This window comes from Sabethes cyaneus, chromosome 1, assembly GCF_943734655.1.
Source record: "Sabethes cyaneus chromosome 1, idSabCyanKW18_F2, whole genome shotgun sequence".
NCBI lineage: Eukaryota > Metazoa > Arthropoda > Insecta > Diptera > Culicidae > Sabethes > Sabethes cyaneus.
The window spans coordinates 22,681,423-22,707,617 of NC_071353.1; the positions used below are offsets into that span (position 1 = coordinate 22,681,423).

The window sequence follows — 26,195 nt, forward strand, 5'->3', positions numbered from 1 at the left end:
CGTAACGAACCAGCATAGCATAAAGCCTGTCGCGCGAGATAAAAACCTGCAGCTGCTTTCCGATGTCGTTCGATAGGGTCCCAGCCCTAGTGCTGGTATGATAAATGTTCCACGGAAACTCCCCAGACAGCACTACGTATCAGGTTGCAGTGTATGCAGGGCACAATTTCCGGTCCAGTGCGGTGCACGATTCGTGGCGCTTTTACTGCTTTCTCACTGATTGTGACTGGTAAATGAACTTTGCGTGGAAAACTTGCACAAGACGGGCCCAGGAAGAGGGCGAACGAGCTCACGGAAAGAAACCATCCAAGCGGAAACGTGAAAAGATGCATGAGGAAGACATTTTCTGCCGCGATAGTGGTAGAGAATACCACTCTATGGAAAACGGATTTTTTTTAACTACTGAGCAGTAAATCTGGGAGAGCAATCAACTGTATTGATTGGTTTAGTTATCTGAAAGATACTTCAGATGTTTTTAACAGCTGTTTGGAAACAAATTGACAAATTTCTCGAGCAGAATCCAACTTTTGCGTCAGTTAACAAATTTTTCGCCGGAATGTATGCAAACTTAATGTGCCCCAGCAATGCTCAATCGAATCAGATCACTTCACCATGATTTTTAACATTCGTACATAATCCCTAAATCCATGTGACAATGAATGTTTCCTTCATCATCAGTAGAACTAGAATGATGTTCCGAATTGCCATTTCCTTTTCACAAGCCGTTTGTGAATGAAGTGTGTACGTGTGATTTTCTGACCTGTTTCTCTAGCTTTTCAACCTTTACGTGTTTGTTAAGTTATGTGTGATTTCGTTTAGCTGTGCGTGAATGAGTTCCTTGTGCGCCGTGTTTCCTTTTAAATATCATCCTCCAAACGATCATTGTTCAATCTGTAAATAAAAGTTCAACCAAATTTTCTCTTCACCATAACTTTGATTAAAATTTGTATTGATCGATGTCGTTAAAATAATCCCCCTTTTGTTCCGCAATTAAACATCGCGCACACACACCCACACACAACAAACTCCAGAAGCACTAGCAAATGTTCCCGATTCGTTAATGCCATTTCTTGCGAAAATACACACTAACCTAAAACAACGCCGTTCCGAACTCGACTCACTTTCATGTCCGCGCAAATGTCCACATATAGGAGAGGTAGGGCCCGGTTGCTCGGCTCACGCAGAAGGATGTGACGGATCTACAGGTACTAGCCATTTTGCCCACAAACACTCGCTCTGTTTTGCTGTCTTGTTATCTCTCTACCGACTGTATACCAAAAACAAACCAATATCCTACCGAACACTGTTTACACGCCGTTACGGTCTAGAATGTTCCCAAATATTTGCTACATCCGCGTTAGTGGCCCTTCCATTTGAGTAATATCTAGCCTAGCATATCTAAAGTCCTTGTCGTAAATTGAAATAAAAAAAAATCCGGACAATCCAACTTTCAGCTCTTTAACATAGGCTTACAAATATTGCTTACCAGTAGAGCCAGAGTCCACGCAGTGATGCTTGGTTTTTTTCGTTTGAGTTTTCACTTTTACACATACTTGATAGTGCTATTTGCTCTTTAATTGCTGCTGTTTTGTTTTTCTTTCCACTTTGTATGCCAATAATCACTTTTATTTTAATGTAAATGCAAGTTTATACATCATTCTATACACATTATTATAATACATATTTCAATTGAATGGCTATATTGTAATTTGTCAGAGCGTTAAACATTCGATACTTCATTACTCACAAACAGGTGTATAATTTTTTAACGTTTATTCACAGTATTGTTTGTTTTTCATTAAAAAAAATATAGATATAAGTCGACTGTCTAACTAAAAAAACGATCCGGAGCGTCAAATTATAATTTCTAGGCAGGAGTTTTCTTTTTCTGCACCTTCGATGCTGTTCAAATATGCGTTGAGGATGCACCAACATCGACGATCTAACAAAAAAAAGTAAAGTCTTGGCGCTACATTCCGACGGAACGGCTCCCAAGTAACAAAGTGGCTTTTATTACACTCTTATAATGGTTCTTGTGGCCAAAATTGGTCATAAAAACTGCTATAAGAGTTCAATAAGACTCAAATTATTACTTGTGCTGGCTTGTTAGACCTGTGTCATACCTCGAAGGTCAACTGGGAGATGGAAGAATATTACATTTCTTAAAATGGGACCGATAATGCATTTATGTACATTTTATATCATTCAACTATTAACACAGAAACGGTAGTGTAGTTCTGTCGATCTACAACTTCACTGCACTGCAGTAAAGTCACCCAAGTAACAATTTGGGTTTTTTCACTCTTATGATGGCATTTAAGACCAAAATTGGCCTTGAAAACTGCCATAAGAGTACAATAAAACTCACATTGCTGCTTGAGCATGGCACTGAAGCGGTGGAGATGCTTAGTAGTAGTAGTCCGTAGGATGAGAAATGATCATACACTGACCGAGGCGATAAAAAGAAACATCGACAAACACGTTAGCAAGGGCTATGCAAGCAAGTTGACACCAGAACAACCCCAAATGTCAAGATCTCGCGTGTATTATCTTCCGATTTTCCCGGTCGTGAACCCAAACAAACCGAGTACGATGCGACTGGTGTGGGATGCAGCGGTCACCATGCACGGAGTATTCCTCAATTCCTTTCTATTGAAGGGCCCTGACTAGCTGCCATCGCTTTTTTCCGTGCTGGTGCAATTCCAGACACTTCCGGATTGCTGTGAGTGAGTGGAGACATCCACGAGATGTTCCACCAGATACTGATGCGGGTAGAGGACCAAACCAACACTGTCTGACATCGGCGACGAATGTACCACCGAAAAGGGTTCTCGAGATGCGATGGGATACCTCGAAGGGCTGCTTCACCTACAAGGTTTCGGCCAGATATGACGAGGAGCTCCTCTTAGGGATCCGCCGGTTAACGAAACGCTGATGATGGTATATTTGATCCATTGGGGCTTATCGCGTATATTTTGCTACTTCTAAAGGTGTTGCTTTAGGAGATCTGGCGAACGGCGGTTAGGCGGGACGCTCCAATGGAGGACACCCAGTACAACAAATGGCTATCGTGGCTGGAAGTCTTACGCCCGTAGGTTTTGTAGTGGCAGATGCATACGTCTGTCGATGCAAGCGAGAATGAATTTGCAGAAACGGTGTACCTTCGATTCGAAAATGACGAGACAGTCGAATGTGCGTTGGTAGGCGCCAAAAAAATAAGAGTCGTTTGTTCATTCCCCGTTCCGAATTGCAAGCAGCAGTCATCGGTGTGTGTCTTGCGGTTACGATATCGAAATCGCTTTCGATCAACGTCTTTTTTTACGAGTAGGGCACTCTGGTGAGCACCTGGGAAGACAACTCAGGTAGTGTGGCGTTGCCATGTAATCATCGAGGCCGATCTTGTGGTACTCCGTATGCCTCTAGTTCCACGTTGGTTGAAGCACTCTACGTCCTCGCTGATGATAATGTCAATAGGCATCTTACCCGCTAAGACGCATATTGCGTCATGTGAAACTGTGCGATACGCACTCGCCAATCTCAAGCACATGGGACGATAGGTACTTTCCAGCTTACCTAGGTAACTTTTGGTTCCTAGCGCCGATGACCACACCGGCCCGCCATACCTAAATATGGACTGGACCACATTGACTAATAGCCTTCGCTTGCCGCCATATACCGCAGAGCTATTAGACATCATACGCTATAATGCCGAAATAGCTGTGAAAGCCTTCTTGCAGACATAGTAGACGTGGCTCCCGAACTTGAGCTTGTCGTCGACTATGACTTCCAGGAGTTCTAAGGATCGCGTTGACGAAATAGTGCAGTCCCCGAGGCTGATCTTTGCTTGCTCCCCGACTTGTAGTTGTTCACCACGATATTCTCCGTTTTCTGATGCGCTAACTCCAGTTTCCTGGAGCGCATCCAATCTTTAACGATGCTCATAGAGTGGACAGCCGTCAACTCAACCTCTCTGATAGACTCACTGTGGACTTCCAAGGTGATGTCATCCGTAAAGCCGACAATTATTACCCTTACCGGGAACTTTAGCTTCAACACCTCGTCATACATGACGTTCCACAACACCGGGCCCAGTATGGAACCTTGCGGAATCCCTGCGGTGATTGAAACGCACTTCTGACTCTCCTCCGTGTTGTAGCATAGCACACGATTCTTAAAATAATTATCCAGAATCCGGTACAGCGACACCGACACTTGGACGTTCCGATGCGAGTTGGGTATGGAGTCCCAGCTAGCGCTATTAAACGCATTTCTCACGTCGAGCGTGACAACTGCGCAATAACGGATACCTGTTTTCTTGAGCTGGATTGCCACCTTGGCTCTCTTAGTGACAGACAGGACGGCATCCATCGTAGATTTGCCTTTTCGGAAACCGAATTGTTTCCTCAACGAACCGTTTGTACCCTCAGTGTATTGTACGAGTCTGTTAAGGATAGCCCTGTCCAGTACCTTGCCGGCAGTATCGAGCAGACAGATCTTTCTATATGATGAGGGGACATCCGGAGGTTTTCCTGGCTTCGGCAATAGGACCAGGATCTCTCGCTTCCATCTGTCCGGGAAGTGGCCATCTTCAAGGCGTCTACTCATTACTACCCCGAATAATTCGGGAGCCTCTAAAATAGCTGCTTTAATGGTCAAATTCGGCATTCTGTCTGGTCCCGGTGCCTTGCTCACCTTTAGGGATTTAGAGATCTCAATGAGTTCCTCGTTCGTAACGTAACCGTCGCTTCCGCCCTGACCTCTAAACCACTGTCGCCCACGTTACTTTGGATGTTCGACAGGGAGGCCGACCATCTTACGCTATGGTCTAAGATACTGGAACGTCAGCCGTGGGACGACTCTGCGGCCTGAGTCTAGGACCTTGGCTCGTGGCGCGGAAAGAGACCCTCGATGATCCGCTCCAGCATCTCTGGCGATTGCTCTGCGGGTGCCATCACGCCCTTGGTCTTTGACATTACGACCCTGTGGGCATCACTCCACGGGTTCGCATTGGCACTAGCACATAACCTTTCAAAGCAGGCTCGTTTACTAGCTTTTATCCCACTCTTAAGCGCTACGCGTGCAGCAACAAGTGCTACTCGATATTCAGCCCTGCCTTCGTCCGGACGAGCACTTGGCATAATTCTCCTCGCACGAAAGCACGCTCCGCGGAGTTCCGTAATTTCATCTGTCCACCAGTAAGCCGGTGACCTCCCGTACCTAGGTCGGCCTTTCCTAGGCATGGTAGCGTCACACGCTCGTGAAGTACCTCAATCAAATGATCAGCGTTCGGATCGGGCATACCGCGATCACTGCACTCTCTTCGGATTGCTTCCACAAATACTTCGGGGTCGAAGTATGATGTCTTTCATCCACGGGTGATTGGAGTGTCGGCTCTACTCGCTGTCTGCCGCCTCGTTATCTGACCAACACCATAGCGGACCGCCTGATGGTCACTGTGAGTGTAGCCATTATCTACCCTTCAGTTTCCTATCATACCAGGACTGCCGAAAGCCACGTCGATGATAGACTACGCACCATTCCTACTGAAGGAACTTATGGTGCCGACGTTGGTCAGATCTACGTTGAGCTTTGCCAGAGCCTCAATCACAGTCTGATCCCTATGGTTCGTGCGACGACTTCCCTACTCTACCGCCCAAGCGTTAAAGTCAGCACAACTGATACTTGGTCTACCATCCGCGTAAACTGCTCGATAGACCAAACTAGGGGGGCGAGGGGGAGGATGGTAGTCGAGTGGTGATGGATACCGACGAAACACAATGTTACCGATGAAAGGACGAAATGGAACCGAGCACCTGACCTAGCCAGTGACAGCTATAGGAATTTCTTCGTCACGAGGAAGAAGATTGGCCGGTGAATCCATTCCGCTAGAGATGCAGCTGAACCAGTGATTCTTCCGCGGGATCATCATGCTACTCGCCTCATTAGCTCATCAGTCCATGAAAGGTTCAACCACCAGAACTACGAAACAGTATTCCTCGGAATACTGTATAACAGTATACTGTATTCCTCGTTTGAAAGCAGCGTATCGTCAGATCCGGAAAGACTGTCAGCAGTGCAAAATCCTTCTCGTTAAACCACACCCTCCATCAATGGGTGACCTTTCTTCAGGTCGGCGGCCCGCGTTCAGTCGACTCTTCACGACGCCCTTCATGGAAGTCGACTATTTCGGTCCGATATCGGTGTCAAGTGGACGACCCGCTTAACCACTCGTGCCATTCACCTGCAGATCGCTGACACACTGACTACTGAATCCTGCGTTATGGCTATAACGGAATGGAAATAACTAAGATAATTAAAAGGGGAATTTGTTTATTTGTTTATTTATTTATAATCCAACTGATAATTTGTCTTAATAAATAATGTAGAATGCAATTAAATATTATCGATCGATTAAAATCGATGCCGTCAGTGAGCAGTTTAACAACGAAAGTGCCGAGCGTTTCGACCGAGCGTTTCGAGACTAAGCAGTTGCCATCTATCTGAATACGCTAGAAGATTCCAGGGATAACGCAACGGAAGATTTCTGAGAGCGATAGCCGTATGAATCTTTTTTGGACTTGCTCGATTCGGTCGGTCGTTCGGTGTCCATATAATGGAAGCGTTTTCAAGATCGGCCTAACAAGAGAATAGTATAATGCCTGTAAGCAATGCGAATCCGTAAAGTCCTTGGCAATTTTGGAGATGAAGCCAAGTTGTCGGTTTGCGTTGAAAATGATCCACATGTAGTGCGCATGGAACGTAAGTTTAGGATCCAGTAGAATACCAAGGTCCTTTACATGGTCCATTCGTTTAAGAATAGTTCCGTCGATATGAATGGTTCCGTAGAACGATGAAAGATCATGACGATACGGAGTTTGTTCAGCTAACACCAATTGATGAACACGTTTAGCAACATTTGCCAATGGCTCAGTAGAAAATTTACGTAGGCACCGCTACGTAAATTTTCAAATCATCGGGCGTAAATTAATTTGCTTCTACAGCCAAGCGAGAATGCAACATCGTTGCAGAAAATGACGAACAAAAGTGGTCCTAAATTGCTCCCTGGCGGAACGCCAGAAATATTAACAAACGATGAAGAGATGCATAGGCCGTGTTTGACATGAAGCGTTTTTCAGTTAGATAGAATGAAAGCTACGACAGCATTCTGCATTCTCCCATTCGCAACAATTTACGGAGTAACACTTTGTGATCAATTTTGTCGAAAGCCGCTTTCAGATCCGTATAGATGATGGCAGAGCGCAAGCCTTCCATAGGCGTCGAAAAAGTGGTAATGAAGTTGAACAAGTTTGTAGTTACAGATCTGCGGGGAATGACACCATGTTGGTTAGAGGAGGCTTGTCAGAATTCGGTCGCTGACGATAATCTCGAACAGTTTCGAAGCGGCGGAAAGGCTAGTAATCCCACGGTAATTCCTGCCGTCACGACGATCACCACTTTTATACACGGGGAAATTGTATGACAGCTTTCAGCCCGCAGGAATTTCTTCCCGTTCGAATGATCAGTTAGAAATGACGACTAATGGCTCAGCAGAAGTACTACCACAGGGACAAAAAACAACAGCCGGGATTCCCTCCGGTCCAGGAACCTACAAGCTTTTGAACTTTCGTGTGGCACCGACAATCAAGGCGGGTGAAATTTCAAACGTATACAGGTCTACAGTGAGACATTAGACGTGGCAAGTTCGGCGTCTGCATCGGACGATTGTTCGGCTTGAAAGACAGAAACAAAATGTATCGCAAAGAAATCACATGCTTCGGCTTCACTCGCAGATTCTCTGCCATCGTAAACCATGTTGGATGGGATTGACTGGTTTTCCTTTTCGTATTCACAAAACTCCAAAAGGATTTTGGATACCGACGCAAACCAAACTGTACCCTTATAGAACGTACGACTTATAAAGTGCAGCAATTAGCTTTCAGTAGTTGTCACTCGCACTCTAGAAATTGTTCTTCACTGATTTATTAGTCCTCAAACGACGCAGCAAACGATTGCGGTCCCCTTTCGCTTGACGAAGAGGAGGAGTACTCCATGGAGGTGAAACTGGTTTTCTTTTCCCAGGAACGTTTGAGTTTAGCCATTGACGGATAACATTGCCGAACAAGGAGGCCATATCATGAACATCAACGCAATTGTGGATACAGTTCCAATTTACAGCTGATAAATAAGCAGAAAGACCGTCGATTTGCCGGAAATTGAGTTCTCTCCTGTACTGCCGTGAATCGCATATCAATCCCATTTTCTATGGAGTTTCCTATATAAATGGGACTGTTATGCGATTCACAGCAGTGTATCTGCCGTTGGTAGCAACCCCGAAATTTCGCCACGAACATCAATGCGAATAACCAGTGGGTGATGATAAAGATCTACAGGTATGGTCGGAATCCTCGGAACCAAACTACAGTACGGCTGGCTTCAGACACAAAAACTAAATTAAGAGAGCGGCCGTTGTTATTTAGTTGTAAATACGACAGGTAATTAGAAAGAGTACCGTTCTCGTTTTTGTGCCATGTAAGGCCGGGTTGATCGTGCTCGTCGCACACAAAAACAGTGTCACCTTGAGAGGCCCTGTTGCTGAATTCACGGACGGTGCTAATTTGTTCTTCTATTACATCAGCTGATCGGCTTTTGTCGGGAGGGATGTAAATATTGCACACCAGGAAAGGATGACCCCGTATCGTAGCAGAGACACACGCTTGCTCCAAACTATTGCCACGTTATTTGTGTAAACGCGAGAACAACCGTGCCGTTCGGCAACAACGATAAACACACCGCTAAAACTATGCTCACAACGGTCGCAACGGCAAACATCGAATGAGGTACCAACAATCTACAGTGAATTGATCCTGTCATTTAACCCATTCTCGGTTAGCATAATTACGTCGCAGCTACAATAGAAAGATGCCAGAAAGATATAGTCAAGTTTGATCCTCAATCCTCTTACATCTTGATAATAAAACCAGAGGACATCATCGGTATCGGTAAGGGCAAGTTTAGGGTTCTTATCATCTAAAGTAACATGCGTAATGTCACTATTTAGTGCTGCATCACTTCCGGTGGAGTATCGAGCGTTGGCGTCAGGTTTACAGCTAAAAGCAAAGTCGAGCAAAGTCGTGGGCTTAAACCGTCATTAGACATTACCCTTCTTTATCGACAGACTTCGCAGCCGGCTGTTTAGAGTACAGGAAAATTACGGGGCCAGTGTAACGATCCTACTGACTCTATCAAGCAAGCACCGTCTAGCCGAGATTCGAACATGCGACGACTGGCTTGTTAGACCAGCATCGTACCTCGAAGCTAAGTAGGTTTACAGCTAGGGATTTCCGAAATTTTTTGGCAGAATAATTGTCAAACTCGCGGAATACAGTACCTTCCGGCCAAGTTGATGGGTGAAGTGCATTAGGTTTTAGAGCCAGATCGACTTTGAAGAGAATGAACGTCATACGTTGTCCCACAAGCCATACAACTTCAGTTTTTCGGAATATCTCGAGATTTGCTCGTACCTTAGCAGAAATTTGTTTATTTGTAACATCCGGACGAATGCGGGATAAATAGAGTCAAAATTTGTATGCTGAACTGGCGATAAGACTGAAGGGACCGTTTTTGAAGATATCTGCTTAATTTCCGACTGAAGATTGTTGACCGCGACGTCCTGGAACGCCGTGGGTTCATTTCGAGCAACACGGAATGGTCTTTCAATCCTCCCATCATACCTCACACGCGTGGAGCGTGGGAACGTACGATCCGCAGCGTAAAGCAGAACCGCGAAGCAATGCAGACGAGCAGACATTCAACACACGAGGTCTTGGAAAACAGTTTGGTAGAGTTTGAGAACATTGTAAGCTGTACCCTCTGAAATGTTGATCAGTAGTCGGTTTAAAATCTTGAGTCACTCTGGACTATTATAACACTGTCCTACTCAAGAACAGCTGAAAATATTTTCACGCAGGTGTTAGCAGATACCTTCTGGAAGCAGTAGGTTCGAGACTATCTTGCTCTGATTACTCGTAGGACCAAGTGGTTCACTCCGGTGAGTCTGATTATGATCGGAGATTTGGTAATCATTGTTGACCCATTGAGGACTACACTATGCTCAGAGCCTGTGACCGTTAATGATGTTTCCTTGTAAGCTTAAAACCGTTCTCTGAATGTTTCATCATTTGACTTTTAAATTTTCCTTCCCTTGATTGCTCCGAATAAACAGAATAAACATTATCAGAATCTGTTTCGATCGGAAATTGTTTCAGCACGAAATATACAGACGAGTTGTGCTAACCACGGGTGTATTAGCAAAAAGAAAAAAATTGTGAAACAATTTAGGTATCATCTGTTCGAAGCGAGCAGTCGCAGAAAGTCACGATTCTACCACCTCATTAAAGTTTTCCATTAGTTCGATTCAACTGAACCCACTTGTTATCATCGATAGAAAATCTATATAACTTTACCAGTCCTTCTGCTGCAAACGAACTTTAGCTGGAAGCTATGAAATGCTCAAACTTTAATCACATTCCTGCACCTCCGCTTTGCGCGCTCTACTTTAGCTACAAAATAGACAAAATCCCAGCTTCCTTTAGGTAGTTAGAAGATTAAATTGTTGCATGTCCCTGCTTGCGGTTGTTTATCATATTAAAAACTTTTTGACAAACCACGTCATCCAAAAGATGCACTTTACACCTCAAACTATCGGCTCTATCGAGTGACAAACCTAAGATGACTAAGCGGAATCATTTTTTTTTTCTTTGATTTTATTTTCTTCGAACTCAAAGCAGTTAATTGCTCAATATTTAGCCGCAAAAAGAAGCAGTGTCGGGACAAGTATCTGGCCAAACATAACGCCGTGTTCGATCAGCTGGATCTTGTGACTTACGAAGAGGTCGTAAAAGTTCCAGGTTAGTTGTGCTGCGAGTAGCTGCTTCTCAACATCCAGTAGCTAATTGCTTTTCCATTTAACCCTTAACAGTGGGTGATCCGGCCTTCCAGCGAAGAACTCTGGTGCTACTAGGAGCTCACGGTGTCGGTAGACGTCATATCAAAAATACCCTCATAGCTAAGTACCCGGATAAATACGCTTATCCAATACCACGTAAGTATTAACTAGCGTCCGACTGGGCGGTCCGAAACAGTGACTAAATCGTCTTTTCCTCCTAACAGACACCACCAGACCGCCACGGCCGGATGAGGAAAACGGTCGCAGTTACTATTTCATATCACACGACGAAATGATGGCGGACATTGCGGCCAACGAGTACCTCGAGTACGGCACCCACGAGGACGCCATGTACGGCACCAAGCTGGAAACGATCCGGCGGATCCACGGCGACGGCAAGATGGCAATCCTAGATGTCGAACCACAGGCCTTAAAGATATTGCGCACAGCCGAATTCACACCGTACGTTGTGTTCATCGCCGCCCCGCTGCTGCAGAACATTGCTGACGTGAGTTTTTCCCGAAGTGGTCAATAGGATTTTTTAACTAAAAAATGCTGCTTTTTCTTTCCAGTATGACGGCAGCCTCGAGCGCTTGGCTAAGGAGTCGGACATGCTGCGCCAAGCGTACGGGCATTTCTTCGATCTGACAATCGTAAACAACGACATCGGCGAGACGATAGCAACGCTGGAGAATGCAATCGACAAAGTGCATTCTACGGCCCAGTGGGTGCCGGTGTCCTGGCTGTACTGACAAGATAGTGAGCTAGAATGTCCCGCATGTTTGGAGGAGGAGTGCGACTGCGATTGTGACTGTGAGCTAGACCTTAAGTAAACGGAGTGCACGGAATGACGAAACGGAGAGCAGCAACAACCAAAGCAAAATAAGATTAAAACAGCAATAACAACGGCAGCAAAAATAAACTAGACAGTTTCATACACAACACAATTGAAAGTAATGCAACACTGTTGGTACTTGAGAGAGTTCAAGTTCTAAGACACCACACCCTCGAAGTACGAAAGGAAATAACGAAAAATAACACACATTCAATCACACAGAAGATCACTTATCTAACCATTGTTTGAAAACGCAGTATTAAGATGAAGTCCAGTTTGCGATAATGCCATTGGATAAAACGATTGGTATCTCAATGTGTTTTGAATAATAAGTCAAATTATTTTGATCGATCAATGGCTGTATTTGTTTTGAATCACGTGTAAAACAAGTTACTATTCCATTTTAAGACATCATTTTAGCTGATCATTTGGTTTCCGTTTATTGTTACCTAAAATATCATAGAGAAAGTAATCAAAACACACAAAAACACAAGCAAACAAAACGCATGCATTTACGTTCGATACGGAAACAAACAATGGAAAATCATCGAATTTCAAAACCAAAAAAAAACAAATAAAGGCAGCAAAAAAGCAACAGCACAAAGCAAAAACACACAATTACTTATGCAGCAAGTTTATCACTTTTACGCACCGACAACCGGAACGCAACTGAAACACACTGATTACCGAGCTGCAAGAGAAAAAATTACAGATAAAGAAAGGTTTATAACAAGATTTACTAATAACGAAGTGATAGAGAAAAATAAACAAAACAAAAAAGGTAGAACAGAAGATGCGAAAAATACAAAAAAAAACTCGAACAGTAGCAAGAGCAAACACTAGAAACAGGACACGGACGAGGGCGTTAACGCAAAGTAAAGGAGCTAAACAAAACTGAAACATAAAAAAGATGGAGAATATTAGTTAGACTTAATATTAACCGAAAAAAACAAATGTTAACATGATTATTAATAATTAACGATAAACAAAATTACAATTAAAGAAAGGGAAATAGAAAAAAAGAGAGAGCAAAGCTATCACCAGGCAGCAGGCGGTAAAGAAACTCAAAGAAATTCAAATTCCAACGTAATGCATGCTAGCAGCGAAGTGCGAAAGGAAAACGGTAGACTAAAAAAGGAAAAGATTTTTATTGAATCGGAAACCGAACAAAAACAAAAACAAAAAAAAACACAAAATGTTTAATCTATATACGATCGTGGTTGAAGCAGAGTATGAAGGAAATCGAAATTTCAAACAAACAGTAGTAGATAATCTATTAGCAAAAAAAGAATTCAGGGTTCAATGGTTTAACTTAACAAAACACAGACACACAAACACACACAGAGACACAAACATATAAACAATTAAACACACAAGATCACAAAAATAGGCAGGTCACCTGCGCGGGTCGTACGTGCGCGCGGTGCGCGTTCGCCACCCACGGCTATCAACAGTTAGTACACAAATACAAACCGTTTTCGCAAACTCCAGAGGTCCGGCCTTAGTTGTTAGCAGATGTAGGAAAATCGTTGTTAAGTTTGTCCGTTACCGAGTGTTACTGTTCCAGCAGCCCGATTCGGTTCTAATTCTAATAGGTTTTTGTTTTGTTCTAGATTCTAGTTGTTAATGTTTTACCCTTTTCTACTGCTTTGCGCTGGTTTTAAAATTACAACTAACGTAATGAAATTCTGTGCAATATTACAGCTCTTTTTTCCATTTCGATTCTCTAACCAGAACAAGAACCATCTCCTATGTGAAATAAGGTCGAAACTCGGTTCAAACCAATCACATAGCTAGTTCACATAAGAGATAGTTGTTATTCTGGGTTCGAACGAAACTAACTTTTTTTTTAAATTGATCAAATCAGCAATTGATTTGATCGGTATAATAGTGTTTGAACGTTTTGAACGAAACGCAGAAAGAGCTTTTTATCTAGTAGCAAATTACAGCTCTAAATTGGTGGCACAAACATGCCAGCTCTACGATTGTAAGCTGCAATTTAGGATCATTATTCAATAGTTATTTACATATTTACGTGAACTGTGAGATTTACAAGAAAAATTATTATTGCCGGATGACCAAACTGATCGAGCTTCCAGGTACAAAAGGGTGGTGTCGAAAAATTTCGATTGAAAGTTGATCAACCCTTTGAAAAAAAAAGCTTGATGTCTGCAGACGGAGATTCGACACCGCCAGGTCTCGTCCAGTTTGGAACACAGCGCACAAAATATAAAATCGTATTTAGGTATCCTTTATTTTCCAAAACTCTGTCTAGACTCACTCAATCGTGCTGATCAAACGTAAGTATTAAACTCACATGTAACCATATATGACACAATCACACACTTCGATGCTGCAATGCAACAAGCAATTTAGTTGTTTAACTAATTCTTCAACTGCTGAGCACTGAAAAACTGGTTATTCACGTAAAGTTGATTGTTGTGACGCGCGCGCAGATATAAACACGTAAAAATTACAATATAACCAGCAAAGAAACCAAAAGCATTTCTACTTTGAAGCAAACAAGAACTAACACTACTACCGAAAACAAACAAATTAACAATTCCACGCATACCCGCACTGAAACCCGGCAAACGATACAAGCAGTTACTGATGAACCTTAAAAAAAAACCGAATCGTGCATATAAACAACACCTAATGGAAACTATATAGAAGATATAGTTTTGACTCCAATGAGAATAAATTGTACATCATACATGTAGGAAGAAAGTTTTGACAAAGGTAATAAAGAAAAAGGAAAAGTTGATTTGATAAAAAAAAAGACAACTAAATCAACTACATCATATAAATTTGCTTCGGCAAAACGAGAGCATCAACCACAACAACAACAACAACAATAACACAAAATTCACCAGAGTTGAGTAAAGAGAAACAAAGCAGTAACCGAATAGTGTATTGTAATGCTATTATTTTATTAGTTTTCGTTTTTGGATGAAAAAATTCTAATAAAATGAAGTTAATATAAAAATTAAAAAGCAAAACCGCTCGGTGGGAATGCGTGTTGCTGTCGGACACAGTTTTGAAGAGTCGAAGAAAATTTCGCTTTTTCTTTGTTCTTTTGATTTTTTATAAAAATGTTTGATTTTTGTTTTTTGTAATTGAAGCAAATTTTACTTAAATGTTTAGTTTAGGACCAAGACTTTCTGATAAATGAAAGTTGGCAAACCTTGTTACTTTACTTAACTGAAGGAATTGTTAGCTGTGCAACTCTAGTGGCAACCGGTCAACACAGTACCAACAGCAAATTATCTACACTACACGTTGAAACTTGTAGTACCCAATTATATTAGTGTTTTATCTTTACTTAAGTTATGAGCCCAACATAGAAGTGGAAGAGGAGTCTAGCAGTAGTACGTGGATTCCATGAACCGTGAAAATTGGTGAAGCGGTGCGGAGTTTTGCGGCAAATGGAAAAGGAAAGGTGTGTGGAGAATACAGTTAATACTAAAGGTAAAATTTCAAATAGATTTAACAGTGCATAACAGATCGAATAGCGAAATGAGTATTATTCACTCATTTTCAAAGTAATGACATAACTCAGAGAAACGGGCATTGACGGAAATAAACGATCCCTTGTACACTAATAGAGCTGGCCGTATGTTGTAAAAAAAAATATTTTGCATAACATTCTGTCTCTTGCACTCTGTCGAGTTGCCATTCTTGCTTCACTCGTGGAACAATCTTTGTAGGTGGCAGTACAGTATCCCTATCAACACCAATACTAATATCCTACGGGAGTTAAACAAACCATATATCGATCCCTTGCATGCAAGAAAGAGAAGCTTGTCAAACGCGCGAGCTTCCATTGCTATAAAAAGAAGCCATATGAAGGGACAGAAAAGAAAACGAAAGTGTCGAAACTCATTCTGCTGGATATTGTTGTGCAAGTAAGTCGTGTTTTTTCTCTGGAGTTTGCTGTTCGGATAAAATGGCGGATGGTAGTACCAAGCGTCACTACAAGGTGCAGATATTTTCAAGCATATGAAAATGTCGAAGTTTGGTAAGAAGTATCTGGTTTGACAGCGAGATTTTGATTGCAACCAGGATCGTCAAGCAAAAAATTTAGATGAACGAGTCTTTTGGAAAACGCCTGCTGCCTTTTTTCTGACGCAACACGACTGTGCTTTGCGCTGCATTTGGTATCCAGCCATCACGGAACAAAGGCATGGGTACTAATAACGTAACAGGCAGTGTTTAAGGACAAGAACCCGTCCAATATGTTATAGCTCTGCCCAAACGTCAAATATTGCGCCATCACTAACTACAGAATATGATGGCAGGAGTTAAACGAAACCTCCGCGTAACTTAAATTGTTTGAATATTTCCGCTGTCGTGCAAAATCTGGAAGGAATCATGGAGGGCAGTAAGGTGTCCATTGTGAAGCTAACAATTCCAATTATACGATTTGGAAGTTCAAGGCGGTGCTGTTGCGAATCAGGGAGGACGAGACTTCAGGATCGGTAACGGAAACTTGGGAAACAGGAGACCGCAAGGCAACGATGAGCGACGATCGCGTTGCTTGTGGAAGACCAGCAGCATTTGCTGATTCGGAACACGAAGAACGCTAAAAAAGCCTGGATAGTCTCAAGAATCATCTTAAAAAAACATCTCTTTGCTTCAACGTTTCTGCAAGAAGCCCGGACAGGAGCAGTCAGAATGCAAGCAGTTTGCGAAGGAATCTGACGACGGTAAGCAAAAATCTCCGCAAAGCGAAAACCGTGCGGAGCGCCAAACTGTTACGTTTACTTTGATGTTGGGTGGACTTTTAAGCCATGCTGAGAATGGATCGTAGATTCGGGCGCATCCGCACACGTATGCCGTGACCGTCACTTTGACTGACGGGAAAATCACGAAAGTGGAAAGGGTTGGCGCTGGATAAATTTCAAATTACCATATGGAGACGAAAAAATAACCAAAGTGTGGCTAAAGGGTCAAACAGAACGCTGCATCAACGCATTCATCAGTGTCAATTTGACAGTAAACCCATGGGAAAACTTTGCCGGCAATATCTAGTGTGAGGCGACAGATGATGTGCCATTCGAAGAAATGGTCGAACTGGACATTGCAAGTAAGCTGGTCAATTCTGGCGTTGAGCCAGCTAAAGAAACTGACGAAAAAGAAGACTCCGACGATGATGATTCAGGAAGTTCTCCGACCGAATTCGTCAAACAAAAGGTAGGGTAACCAACGTATTTTGGACCCCCTCAGCAGCTGTACATAATTTGGACACTTACAGCAAAATCAAATGCAAGTGTCCAAATTATGTACAGCTGCTGATGGGGTCCAAAATAGGTTGATTACCCTATTCCATCTCTGCGTTACAGTGAGACAGTTGGTGCGGCATCAAGCGATGATTGTGAGCGTCGCAACTGCAACGAATCCAGTAATCCAGATACCAACTATGAATACTGGGTGGCAGCAGTGGACGATGAGTTTCGTTCATTGATGCAGAATAACACTTGTAGATTGTAGATCTGGTCGAGAACCGTAAGCCTGTTGGATGTAAGTGGGTGTTTAAGAGAAAGAAAGACGTCAAGTCACATTCCGCACGCTATTAACCTTCACTGCAGAACAGAATCTCCTTATAGTGAAGTATCTGGACATAAAAACAGCGTACCTGTACGGTAAATTGGATGAAGAAATTGACATGAAGGAGCCTCCAGGGTAAGAAACCAGTGGTGTTGCGAGTGCAAAAGCGGAGTTATGCCATTTCAAACGCAGTTTGGGTTGGATTGAAGCAAGCGGCACGAGTGTGGAACAAAACCATCGACAACGTCTTCAAGGAAGCTGGATTTCATCAGTCACCTGTAGATGCCTCTATCTTCGGATTAAGAATGGCCAGCACTCGTTCATTCGAATTTGACGATATTCTGGTCGCGTGCAGCAGCGAGGAGGAGTTTCAAGAAATCGTTTACTACCTGGAACGATGTTTCCAAGGTGAGTTAAAATAGGTGATCTAGTTTTCACAGTTTGTACAACAGCAGTGCGCGTAGCGATTGGTTAGCAACCATCGACATTGTTTAAACACATTTGTTGACGCCTTTGCCAACATATAGAGGTGGGTGGGTGCGCGGTACCTCCTAACCGCTTACTGGCTTGCTGCTAACTGAACAGGGTCAGCGCAGCGGACACGGCAGACTGCTTCGGCGCAGTAGGGTAAGGTGGTGCAGAATGCACCGCTTAAGCAAAACATCATTTTGCAGAGCAACGCGTGTTTGTTCCACGTTTTTCAACTTCTAGAAGACTTTAGGATCTTTTTTACACTTACTCCTGGTGAAATTTCCTAACAAAAACCAGTATTTTTTGTTATTTTTGACGATTTTTGGCAAGAGTCAAAATCATTATGTGAGGCAGAACGCCAAAGCCCGTGGACAAAACGCACCTAGTTTGCCCAGCTAGGCGTTAAACGCAACCAAAAAATTTACCGTTCAATCACGTGTTGGATAAACTCCTAAAACTAGGTTGCCGAAACGGCGAAAGCGTTCGTTATAGCGTTTGTTGCAAACGCTTGTTTGCTGGGACATAATGGGTTCATATCTCAACATAATTGGCAATAAAATTTAATCATCTACTTTTCTCCAACTGATGTGTGATGAAATATTGTAAGTTAAACAATGTACAATTAGGTTTAAGGCAAATTCTAAGTCCTATACAATTGCTAAATTTTTAATAAATAATCCGAAACAAAAGATGTACTGCAAATTAAAAATATTTTATAACTGTTCGATCCCGCTGTGATGCATTCTGCCCCTGTTTTGTATTTTGAAGTTTTTTGCAATATATGTGAAAAATATGCATAGTTAATGCCGTTTTTGTGATGAATCATCGAGTATGACAGTATATCAATTAGATAGACTGTATTTATTATGAAATTTGCATACCGACTAGTGGTAAAAGCTTAAGAGAAAACCGTGATTTCTTACATGTGAAATGAGATCGCGGATAATCGCTTGATTTTATTGGATGTGGCTATGTTTGATGCTTTTACATGCTACATAATTATGAATTAGCGTGTTTTACACCAAAATAAAATGCGCATTCATAATTTTATCAAATAGTTTCCGCGTTTTTAAGCAATTAATAGCATGGGCCATTCTACCCCCACGGTGCGTTCTGGACAGTCCTACCCTACTGTACACAGGATGGGGGAGAGCACGCAAAGGATAATGACAACGGTGTGCCACACGGAAAGGGTAGCAGTGATAGCTAACTCAGGAAGCAACGTTCTTAAAAGAACGATGCCTAAACTCTTCAAACAATGAGCAGCTATTCACCACTATTACACGAAACACTAGTCCAATGCGGCTCTCTTCGGCTTTCTTGAAATAAGGGAACACTTTATCCTTTCGATGTATACCGTATAATGGTCAGAAAACTTATGAACTAAATTGCACTAGAGCGCCACTATTTATACCTAAAACTGCGCGCTGCAGACGCTGCTGGTCCCTGATTGGCTGGGGGCTGATTGGCTGATCGTATGCGTGGTAGGTTTTCATTCGTTGTCCAACAGCGCGTACTTGGACGTGTTCGAACGTGTTTGCTTCCTCGTTGACGCGTCAACGGTGGTGTGATGCTTTCCTGCGCGTAGATGAATTTGACGTTGCATGGAATATTCCGTTCGCTACCGCGAACAACATTCAACAGTTTCCCCTTTGAAAATTTTCCGGTCCAAAAAAATTTTATTCGCGAACGTTAAGATTACAAAGTTTTGTGCGGTAAAAGGGCAATAAAATGCAAAGAAGAACGTTAAGAAAATCATAATCCCGCTATTTCAAGTGAACGTGAGAGTGAATGGTGAAAAAAACGGAATATCTTCTTATACTTTGTTTTTTAACCAAGTCGGTGACCGTCAAGGGTAACACCCAGCAGGGGTGATAAACAAATTTGAACATCAGAAAATCTCTCTTGACTAACCTTGGATGTCTTAAGTTACCTGTGTTGAGCGACATCCAGCTGTTTCTTGGGATTCAGGTGATTAAATCTACTATTGGTTACTGTTTAGCCAACAGGCATACATAACGAAACTCGTCAGTCAGTTTGGTCTCACGGATTTTTTTTTTGTATGCCAGAAGGGCATTGGGTTAAAAGGCCACTGCGACAGTCTTAATGATCATCTCTTGTGGTAGGCCCCGATTGCTGTACACAGTTTACGGACCGCTCATATCCATTGATGGAGTTGAGCGGGATAGTTGTAATCCTGTGCCCCAATTCGGTACTACATGGTTTATAAAGCCAATGACCGTTTTGGGATTTAGGCTCCATACCTGATATGGAGTAAGAAGGAAACTTCCTAAGTAGTTGTGCCTTGATAATGCAAGAGCTCCGCAATAGCAGAGCAGATGCGCTGAACTTTAGAGCGCAGGCTTAGAGTTACAAAAGCGGCAGCTTGTCTACAACCCTGTGTTTGATTCCAACGGGATACTATTTCTAGCTTTTCCCATGTCATCAATTCGCCTTTTACGGCGGATGTGGAGGTGCCTAGAAACGGTTCAGGATCAATAAATCGCTGAGCTGATCCTTGTCTTGCTAGGTTGTCAGTAAATTCATTGCCCTCGATTCCGCAGTGACCGGGCACCCAAAGTAATAAAAATTTGTTTTGGCGGGAGAGTTCCCCCAATGCTGTGCTGCACTCCCAAACTAATTTGGACACGCATTTGGCGGACTTGAGTGCCAGTAATGCTGCTTGGCTGCCCGTGAAGATACCGATTTTCGCATGCCTGTACTTTCGTTTCATGCATATTGTTGCACAGATGTATATCGCATATACTTCTGCTTGAAAAAACGATGGGCCACTTTCCTAATGAGATAGTTTTCCTGATGCCGGGTCCGTAGACTCGGGAGCCTGTGCAGGCCCCCATTTTTGAACGATCTGTAAAAAAACAGATAGTTCTGGATGGAAGATCTGGCCCTCCATTATTCCACATTGAGCGATCTGTTTCAATCATCTCATATGGAACGTCCATAATGGGCCTGGCTTCCATGCAGTCAGAGACTGAAGTTACTAAGGGTGTCAGATTGAATTCCCGAAGTATGCGAAGATGACCGATTTGGTCACCTTCGGAATATGGTTTGGAGATTTCATTGGTTCAAAAGAGTTGAGTGCCCATTTGATCGAAGCCTACGTGAACAATCGGCGTGCAAGTAGAACCGAGTCATTTGGCATTTCGCTCCTGTCCGCCTATGTCTTGTCCGGTGGTCACTGGGGAGCCAGGGAAGTGCGTGTTCATTAGATCTTCCAGAGTTTCTCTGGTGGTAACAGTGAGACTCCCATCCTCTTTTTTTAATTGCCCTAGACCATTGCAGTGGTCCTTGGACATCGCTTTCTGCTGACGCGTAGCCTCTGGCAGAGTTTGTATGTTTTCGCAAAATTTAACTCGTGGTCTCACAGAAGCCAAAGGGTCCAAAATTCCGAAAGATATCAGCAAAAGGAGGAGAATTCGGTGGAACTATCAAGAAGCGACTTGTACCTGATAGAAGATTTACTGTATAGCGCGGTGAATTCACGACCGGACACCCCATTACTTCCTCAATCTTGGGGCGTTCCGTTAGCTAACCAATGAAAAGGATGGGAAAAGAGGAACAGGACAGGAAAATAGGACAGAAAATGAAAAAAGAAAAACAGGCCAAAGAAAGAAGCAAAACTGAAGAGAAAAAAAACGAAAAACGGGAGATAAAAAAGGAAAACCTAAGAGCAAAGAACAAAGGGAATCCAAAACCCGAATAAACGTGACAGGAGGGTGAGAGTCAGAAAAAGTAGAAAACTGGAAACGAATAAAGAAAAGAGAAAGGGCGGAATAAAAAAAAATTAAAAAAGAGTGAAAAACAAGTGGAAAACCAGGACTGAAAAAAAGAAAAAAACGAAGAAAACGGAACAGTGAAACAGAAACATAATGTCAAGTCCAATTTTAACTCTACTTTTAGTTCAGTTCCAAGTCCAATTTCAACTTCGACTTTAACCTACACACGAAAGTTCAGAGTTTTCAACCTAATCGTCCGGTATTTTTGTGATAAGCATTAATAGATTCATCAGACGATTGTTCGATTTTCTAGGCCAAAACAAAAGGTTGTTTTCAAAGGTTGGCTACCCCACCTTTTGTTTCTGTCTGGACCCGCTAGTGCCGGTGGCTCAAATTTGGTTAACCAGAAGTTTAGCTATTTTTTTGTATTTTATACTACTAAAAAAAGCAAAGCCGTGGGCGTAAACGTCTTTCTAAGACTTGACCGTTCCTTTATCAACAGACTTTGCAGCCGGTTTTTAGAGTACAGTATAGTTCCGGAGCTAGTGCAATGATCCTACTATCTAGTAGCACCGCTCAGCCGAGATTCGAACATGCGACGGTCTGACCTGTTAGACCAGCATCGCACCTCGTCACTAACTGACCAGTTATTTTATACTACTAATTAAACTTCAAAAAGGAAAAATAATAATTTAATCAATTTACACGTATTCTTGTTTGACCAAATTTTGATCGAAACACTCTTTGGCTTAAGTAGCAAGGTGAACGATCGCTAATCGACAAAATTACCTCGATAATCATGGAAATCATGGACTATAGAACTTGCTAGAATAATGTAGTTTTCTTTACTGAGTTCTGGAAGACAGCGTTATAGACCGACAGAATTGCAATCATTTTTAACTAACTTTATAATAAATACAATTATCATACAAACACAAGAAAAAAAATTACATTCAAAAAAATCAACCGAAAGCACAATCAAAAACAATCAACTAGCTAGCTAGCGGTTCGGTGAAGTCAAACTCTTCGCCTCCGTCAGCGGCCAAATCCGGCAGATAGCTCTGCTCTTTACCATCCCGATCGGCACCGGACCGTAATTCCGCGAGTCGGAACTGTTGTGCACGTTGTCGCCCTCGATCCACACGTGACCCCTCGGGACCGTCACGACGCTGGTGCGTACCTGCGGAATCTCCCCTTGTTCCAGCATGGGTGGCGAGTTTACCACCTCCACCACGGTGTTATCCATACCGAATGCATCGACGGAATTGGATACAACGTCCACCAGTTGGCGCAATTTTGCCGCTGAAGGGTTCACCGAAATGACGGTACTGTAGACAGTGTAAGTATTGGACAGTGGATTTAGATTGAAGGTTGCCTTGGTCAAGATGCGATCGCCCGGCAATCCGACTATTCGTTTGCACACGTGCTGCATCGGATTTGTAGGACTCCGTGCGATTACGATGTCTCCCCGCTGCAGTTTATTTAACCGGGGACTGAGTCGATCGGTGACGAGAACATTGTTCGTATGCAACGTTGGTTCCATCGAAGGACCTATGCACTGATGAGGAACAAAAGAGCATTTTCATAAAATTGGTTCGGTACTGATCAATACGAAGTTACCCACCACAACAAAATCGCCAATATACTCGAAGGCACAGTGTGTTACACAACCGTACTGGATCACGTAGCTGCAGATGCCGGCGATTTTGGCCAACGTTTTAAACATCTTTGAAGGTTGTAGGTTGTAACACTAGCTGCGAGATGACATTCACTAACTGAACACTCTGGTAAACTACAATAGAATATAATGCTAGGTACAATAGACTGTTCACAGTAGTTTATTGCCTGTTAGCCCTTTCACAATATAATAAAATTAAACATGAAACAAAAAAGATATTGAACATAAACAAAAGGTAGTCGCAGTCACATATTACGTAACAAGTAACGAAGAATATCGATATAGGATCAATAACGAAAATTGGAACAATACAAATTACACAAGGTGCGGGGGTAGTATCCACCTTTTCCCGCTTACGAAAAAGTCGGATGCCTGGCAGAAATCGAACAGAACCAGTCTTCATTTTTCGCTCGATGTCAAATGTGACATTTTGAGGCAGGAGAAAAGTGGTTCACCAGTTTTGCAGTTTCGGGCAAAAGGTAAGAGAATAATATGGAACATGACAAAGCAGGTATAATTTAATTGTTAACCTGTTTATTGCACGCTTCTTGCTGCTACAGTCCGCTGCTACTATACCCACCAAAAAAGGAGGGAAAGCTAAATCGGTACAAAACCGGTTTTCATTCGAAACCTCTGGCAGAAATCGAACAGAAATCCGGCAGAAAAACCGGACGAAATTTCTGCCAGAATCGGCCATTTCTGCTAGTTTTCACGGGTGACGGTGGACGGAAATCCGGCAGAATGTCTGGCAGAAAAAGTTTTTTGCTGCCAGATTTTTGTTCGATTTCTGCCAGACGCGCCCAAGCGGGCGGGTAAAAGTATGTAAATATGAAGGTAAATATGCATAAATCTATTTAATAAATTTGAAGTGATTCCCTCTTGACGTACACAAATACGTATATATGCAAAGCATTGCCACACTCGCACACATCTTTTGTACACACAGCTCAACTTTTGACGAGAGGGGTGCGCATGTTGCTTGTCATTTGAATGGGCGCGATGCCCGTCTTCTTGATGGAATGTTTTTGATAAAATGTCAGCAAGCTCATATTATTTTTTAGGCAAAATTTACCTAAATTATGCCAAATAGCAGAAGGGTCAATTTGAGTGAAAAACACGTAAGTTTAGATTTTGTCATTTTTCTGTGTACCTTGTAACATTATTCGTTTCTCACACACACACACTTTTACGAATTCCCGTTACGAACTGTCAAAAGGTGGACGTGGAAAACAAATCAAAATATTTCCATAATCCATACACTCGTACTGCTCGTACTTCATTCGTTCAACTCATTTTTAGCATTTTCTAACATAAGCCGACGAGAATTAAGAACATCATCAAAGGAGATTAGCGTTTGGCTTTTTACGAGTAAAGTTAATCTAATTTTTATCAGTTAATACATCAGCAATTAAAAAAGTTACTCAAATAACATGAATTTGGAACCAATCAACAATGCTCTATCCCATTTGAGAGTATTGCGGTCCAGCGTCGGTCAAGTTTTTGAATCGCTCGGCAATGGCGTTCGGGCAGAGCACGGTGAAGAAGGCAAAGAACAAAAGTTCCTGCACGAGCTGCAGGAATATCTCAATTCTGTAAACTCAAATCTAAGGTAATAAATCTATGTTAAATCCCCTTTGCATCACAACAAAATTAAAATGTGCGAGTATTTTCAGGGAATTCGAAGCATGCATAAATGATCTAACGCCGCCACAGGCGCCATTCAATCTGGCCAACACTGCATATTTATCGTTGGAAACTAACCTGGAACGACAAGCTCTGTATCCGCATCTGGTACAGAGCTACAAGTGGCATGATAAATTGCACGAGTATAGTACCTTTGCCTCCACATTGCTGCAGCAGAATGCTCTCAAACGGTCCTATTATGGCAATACCAAGCGGCGGAGGTCTCTGCCCTCCAGTCATCTGGCTACTCCACAGTAACTTTTGGTCTTTTAATCTGAATTTATCAAATAGCATTCATGTTCTCTTCACCCGTTATAACCGGCAAAATTTTCTTCCCTTTCAGGACGGTTGACAACCTTATTGGCAGTATTCACTTTAACAACATGAACCTCAAAATTGTTCGTCCCTCTATGACCAATGCGATCTTACACGTATGAAAATATAATTTTTATTATCTAGTTCTGGGATCTAATTTATGATTAATTTAAATAGATAACAATAGCTCGCGTGCTGCGGGCGGCGGTCATTCTGAAAGGTCTACTGATCGAGTGGGTCACCGTGAAAGGTTTCGACGAGTCGCTAATGGATGGAGTTGACGAACATTGGACCGAATCGAAGCATCAGGTCTTTCGAAAAGTGCAAGACCATGCCCATTCGGCGATGTTGCACTTCTTTTCGCCTACCCTGCCGGAACTGGCAATTCGAAGTTTCATTGTAAGTGCACTGTGATAGTCTGTAGAAGATCGTGTCAATTTTAACGTTGTTTGTTTTCTGCCTTCAGACTTGGTTCCGCAGCTATGTTACACTGTTTGCCGATCCGTGTAAAAAATGCGGTAAACATTTGCACAATACTCTGCCGCCCACGTGGAGGGATCTGCGAACCTTGGAACCGTTCCATGAAGAATGCAAACAATGATGCTCTCGGTGGTTTGAAATGTAAGTTGCTTTGCAATTGCTGTATGCATTGAAATATCTCTTTATTTTTTATAAGTGAAAAAAACCGCTGGAACAAAACATATTGACACTTTTATTATATCTACGTATGTATATATCTATGTATGGGGAGAAAACCCACCATCAATTCAAGGTCCTATTAATGTACCGTGGGTAGACTTCAAGTAGATCCAAAGTAACAGAAGAACCAAAAATGGGTGGGTGAATCCACAAGCATAGTCATTCCACGTCATTCCTTGTATGGCCTCTTGGAGACGCTAGGTAGGAATTTGGAATGGCCAGAGCTGTTTTGTGTGTATTTTCATTTGCGTTTTCCATTTTATACCTCAAAATGACTCTTTT

General features: G+C 42.5%; 3 protein-coding genes across 13 annotated transcripts in view; 2 read left to right on the top strand and 1 right to left on the bottom strand.

Annotated features, from left to right (window-relative positions):
• Positions 1-14,698, top strand: part of LOC128732679 (peripheral plasma membrane protein CASK) — a 780,557-nt gene extending 765,859 nt beyond the window's left edge. For 9 of the 11 annotated variants that reach the window (XM_053825969.1, XM_053825978.1, XM_053825980.1 and 6 more), the window contains 4 exons: positions 10,785-10,907; positions 10,979-11,101; positions 11,170-11,453; positions 11,518-14,698. In XM_053825969.1, coding sequence (XP_053681944.1) covers positions 10,785-10,907; positions 10,979-11,101; positions 11,170-11,453; positions 11,518-11,697 — 710 coding nt within the window. In that variant the 3' untranslated portion in view covers positions 11,698-14,698. The remainder of the gene's footprint in view (positions 1-10,784; positions 10,908-10,978; positions 11,102-11,169; positions 11,454-11,517) is intronic. The other 2 variants (XM_053825977.1, XM_053825979.1) reach the window with 1 other exon arrangement.
• Positions 14,699-22,507: 7,809 nt separating this feature from the next.
• On the bottom strand, positions 22,508-23,342 carry LOC128745314 (mitochondrial inner membrane protease subunit 1). The gene is made up of 2 exons (XM_053842354.1): positions 23,163-23,342; positions 22,508-23,096 (listed from the first exon to the last, which is right to left on the bottom strand). The coding sequence occupies exons 1-2, from the start codon at positions 23,262-23,264 to the stop codon at positions 22,539-22,541; spliced, it is 660 nt and encodes a 219-aa protein (XP_053698329.1). The 5' UTR covers positions 23,265-23,342; the 3' UTR covers positions 22,508-22,538.
• Positions 23,343-24,507: 1,165 nt separating this feature from the next.
• On the top strand, positions 24,508-25,899 carry LOC128745310 (mediator of RNA polymerase II transcription subunit 27). Its single transcript, XM_053842348.1, has 5 exons — positions 24,508-24,825; positions 24,890-25,153; positions 25,243-25,330; positions 25,392-25,613; positions 25,681-25,899. The coding sequence occupies exons 1-5, from the start codon at positions 24,647-24,649 to the stop codon at positions 25,813-25,815; spliced, it is 888 nt and encodes a 295-aa protein (XP_053698323.1). The 5' UTR covers positions 24,508-24,646; the 3' UTR covers positions 25,816-25,899.
• Positions 25,900-26,195: the final 296 nt, after the last annotated feature.

Excerpts from the sequence above, each read along its gene's own strand:
- LOC128745314 (XM_053842354.1), bottom strand. The coding sequence starts at position 23,264 with ATGTTTAAAACGTTGGCCAAAATCGCCGGCATCTGCAGCTACGTGATC. Across the intron at positions 23,097-23,162 it reads ATATTGGCGATTTTGTTGTG|TGCATAGGTCCTTCGATGGA; the intron begins GTGGGTAACTTC and ends GTTCCTCATCAG.
- LOC128745310 (XM_053842348.1), top strand. The coding sequence starts at position 24,647 with ATGAATTTGGAACCAATCAACAATGCTCTATCCCATTTGAGAGTATTG. Across the intron at positions 24,826-24,889 it reads TCTGTAAACTCAAATCTAAG|GGAATTCGAAGCATGCATAA; the intron begins GTAATAAATCTA and ends GAGTATTTTCAG. Across the intron at positions 25,154-25,242 it reads AGTCATCTGGCTACTCCACA|GACGGTTGACAACCTTATTG; the intron begins GTAACTTTTGGT and ends CTTCCCTTTCAG.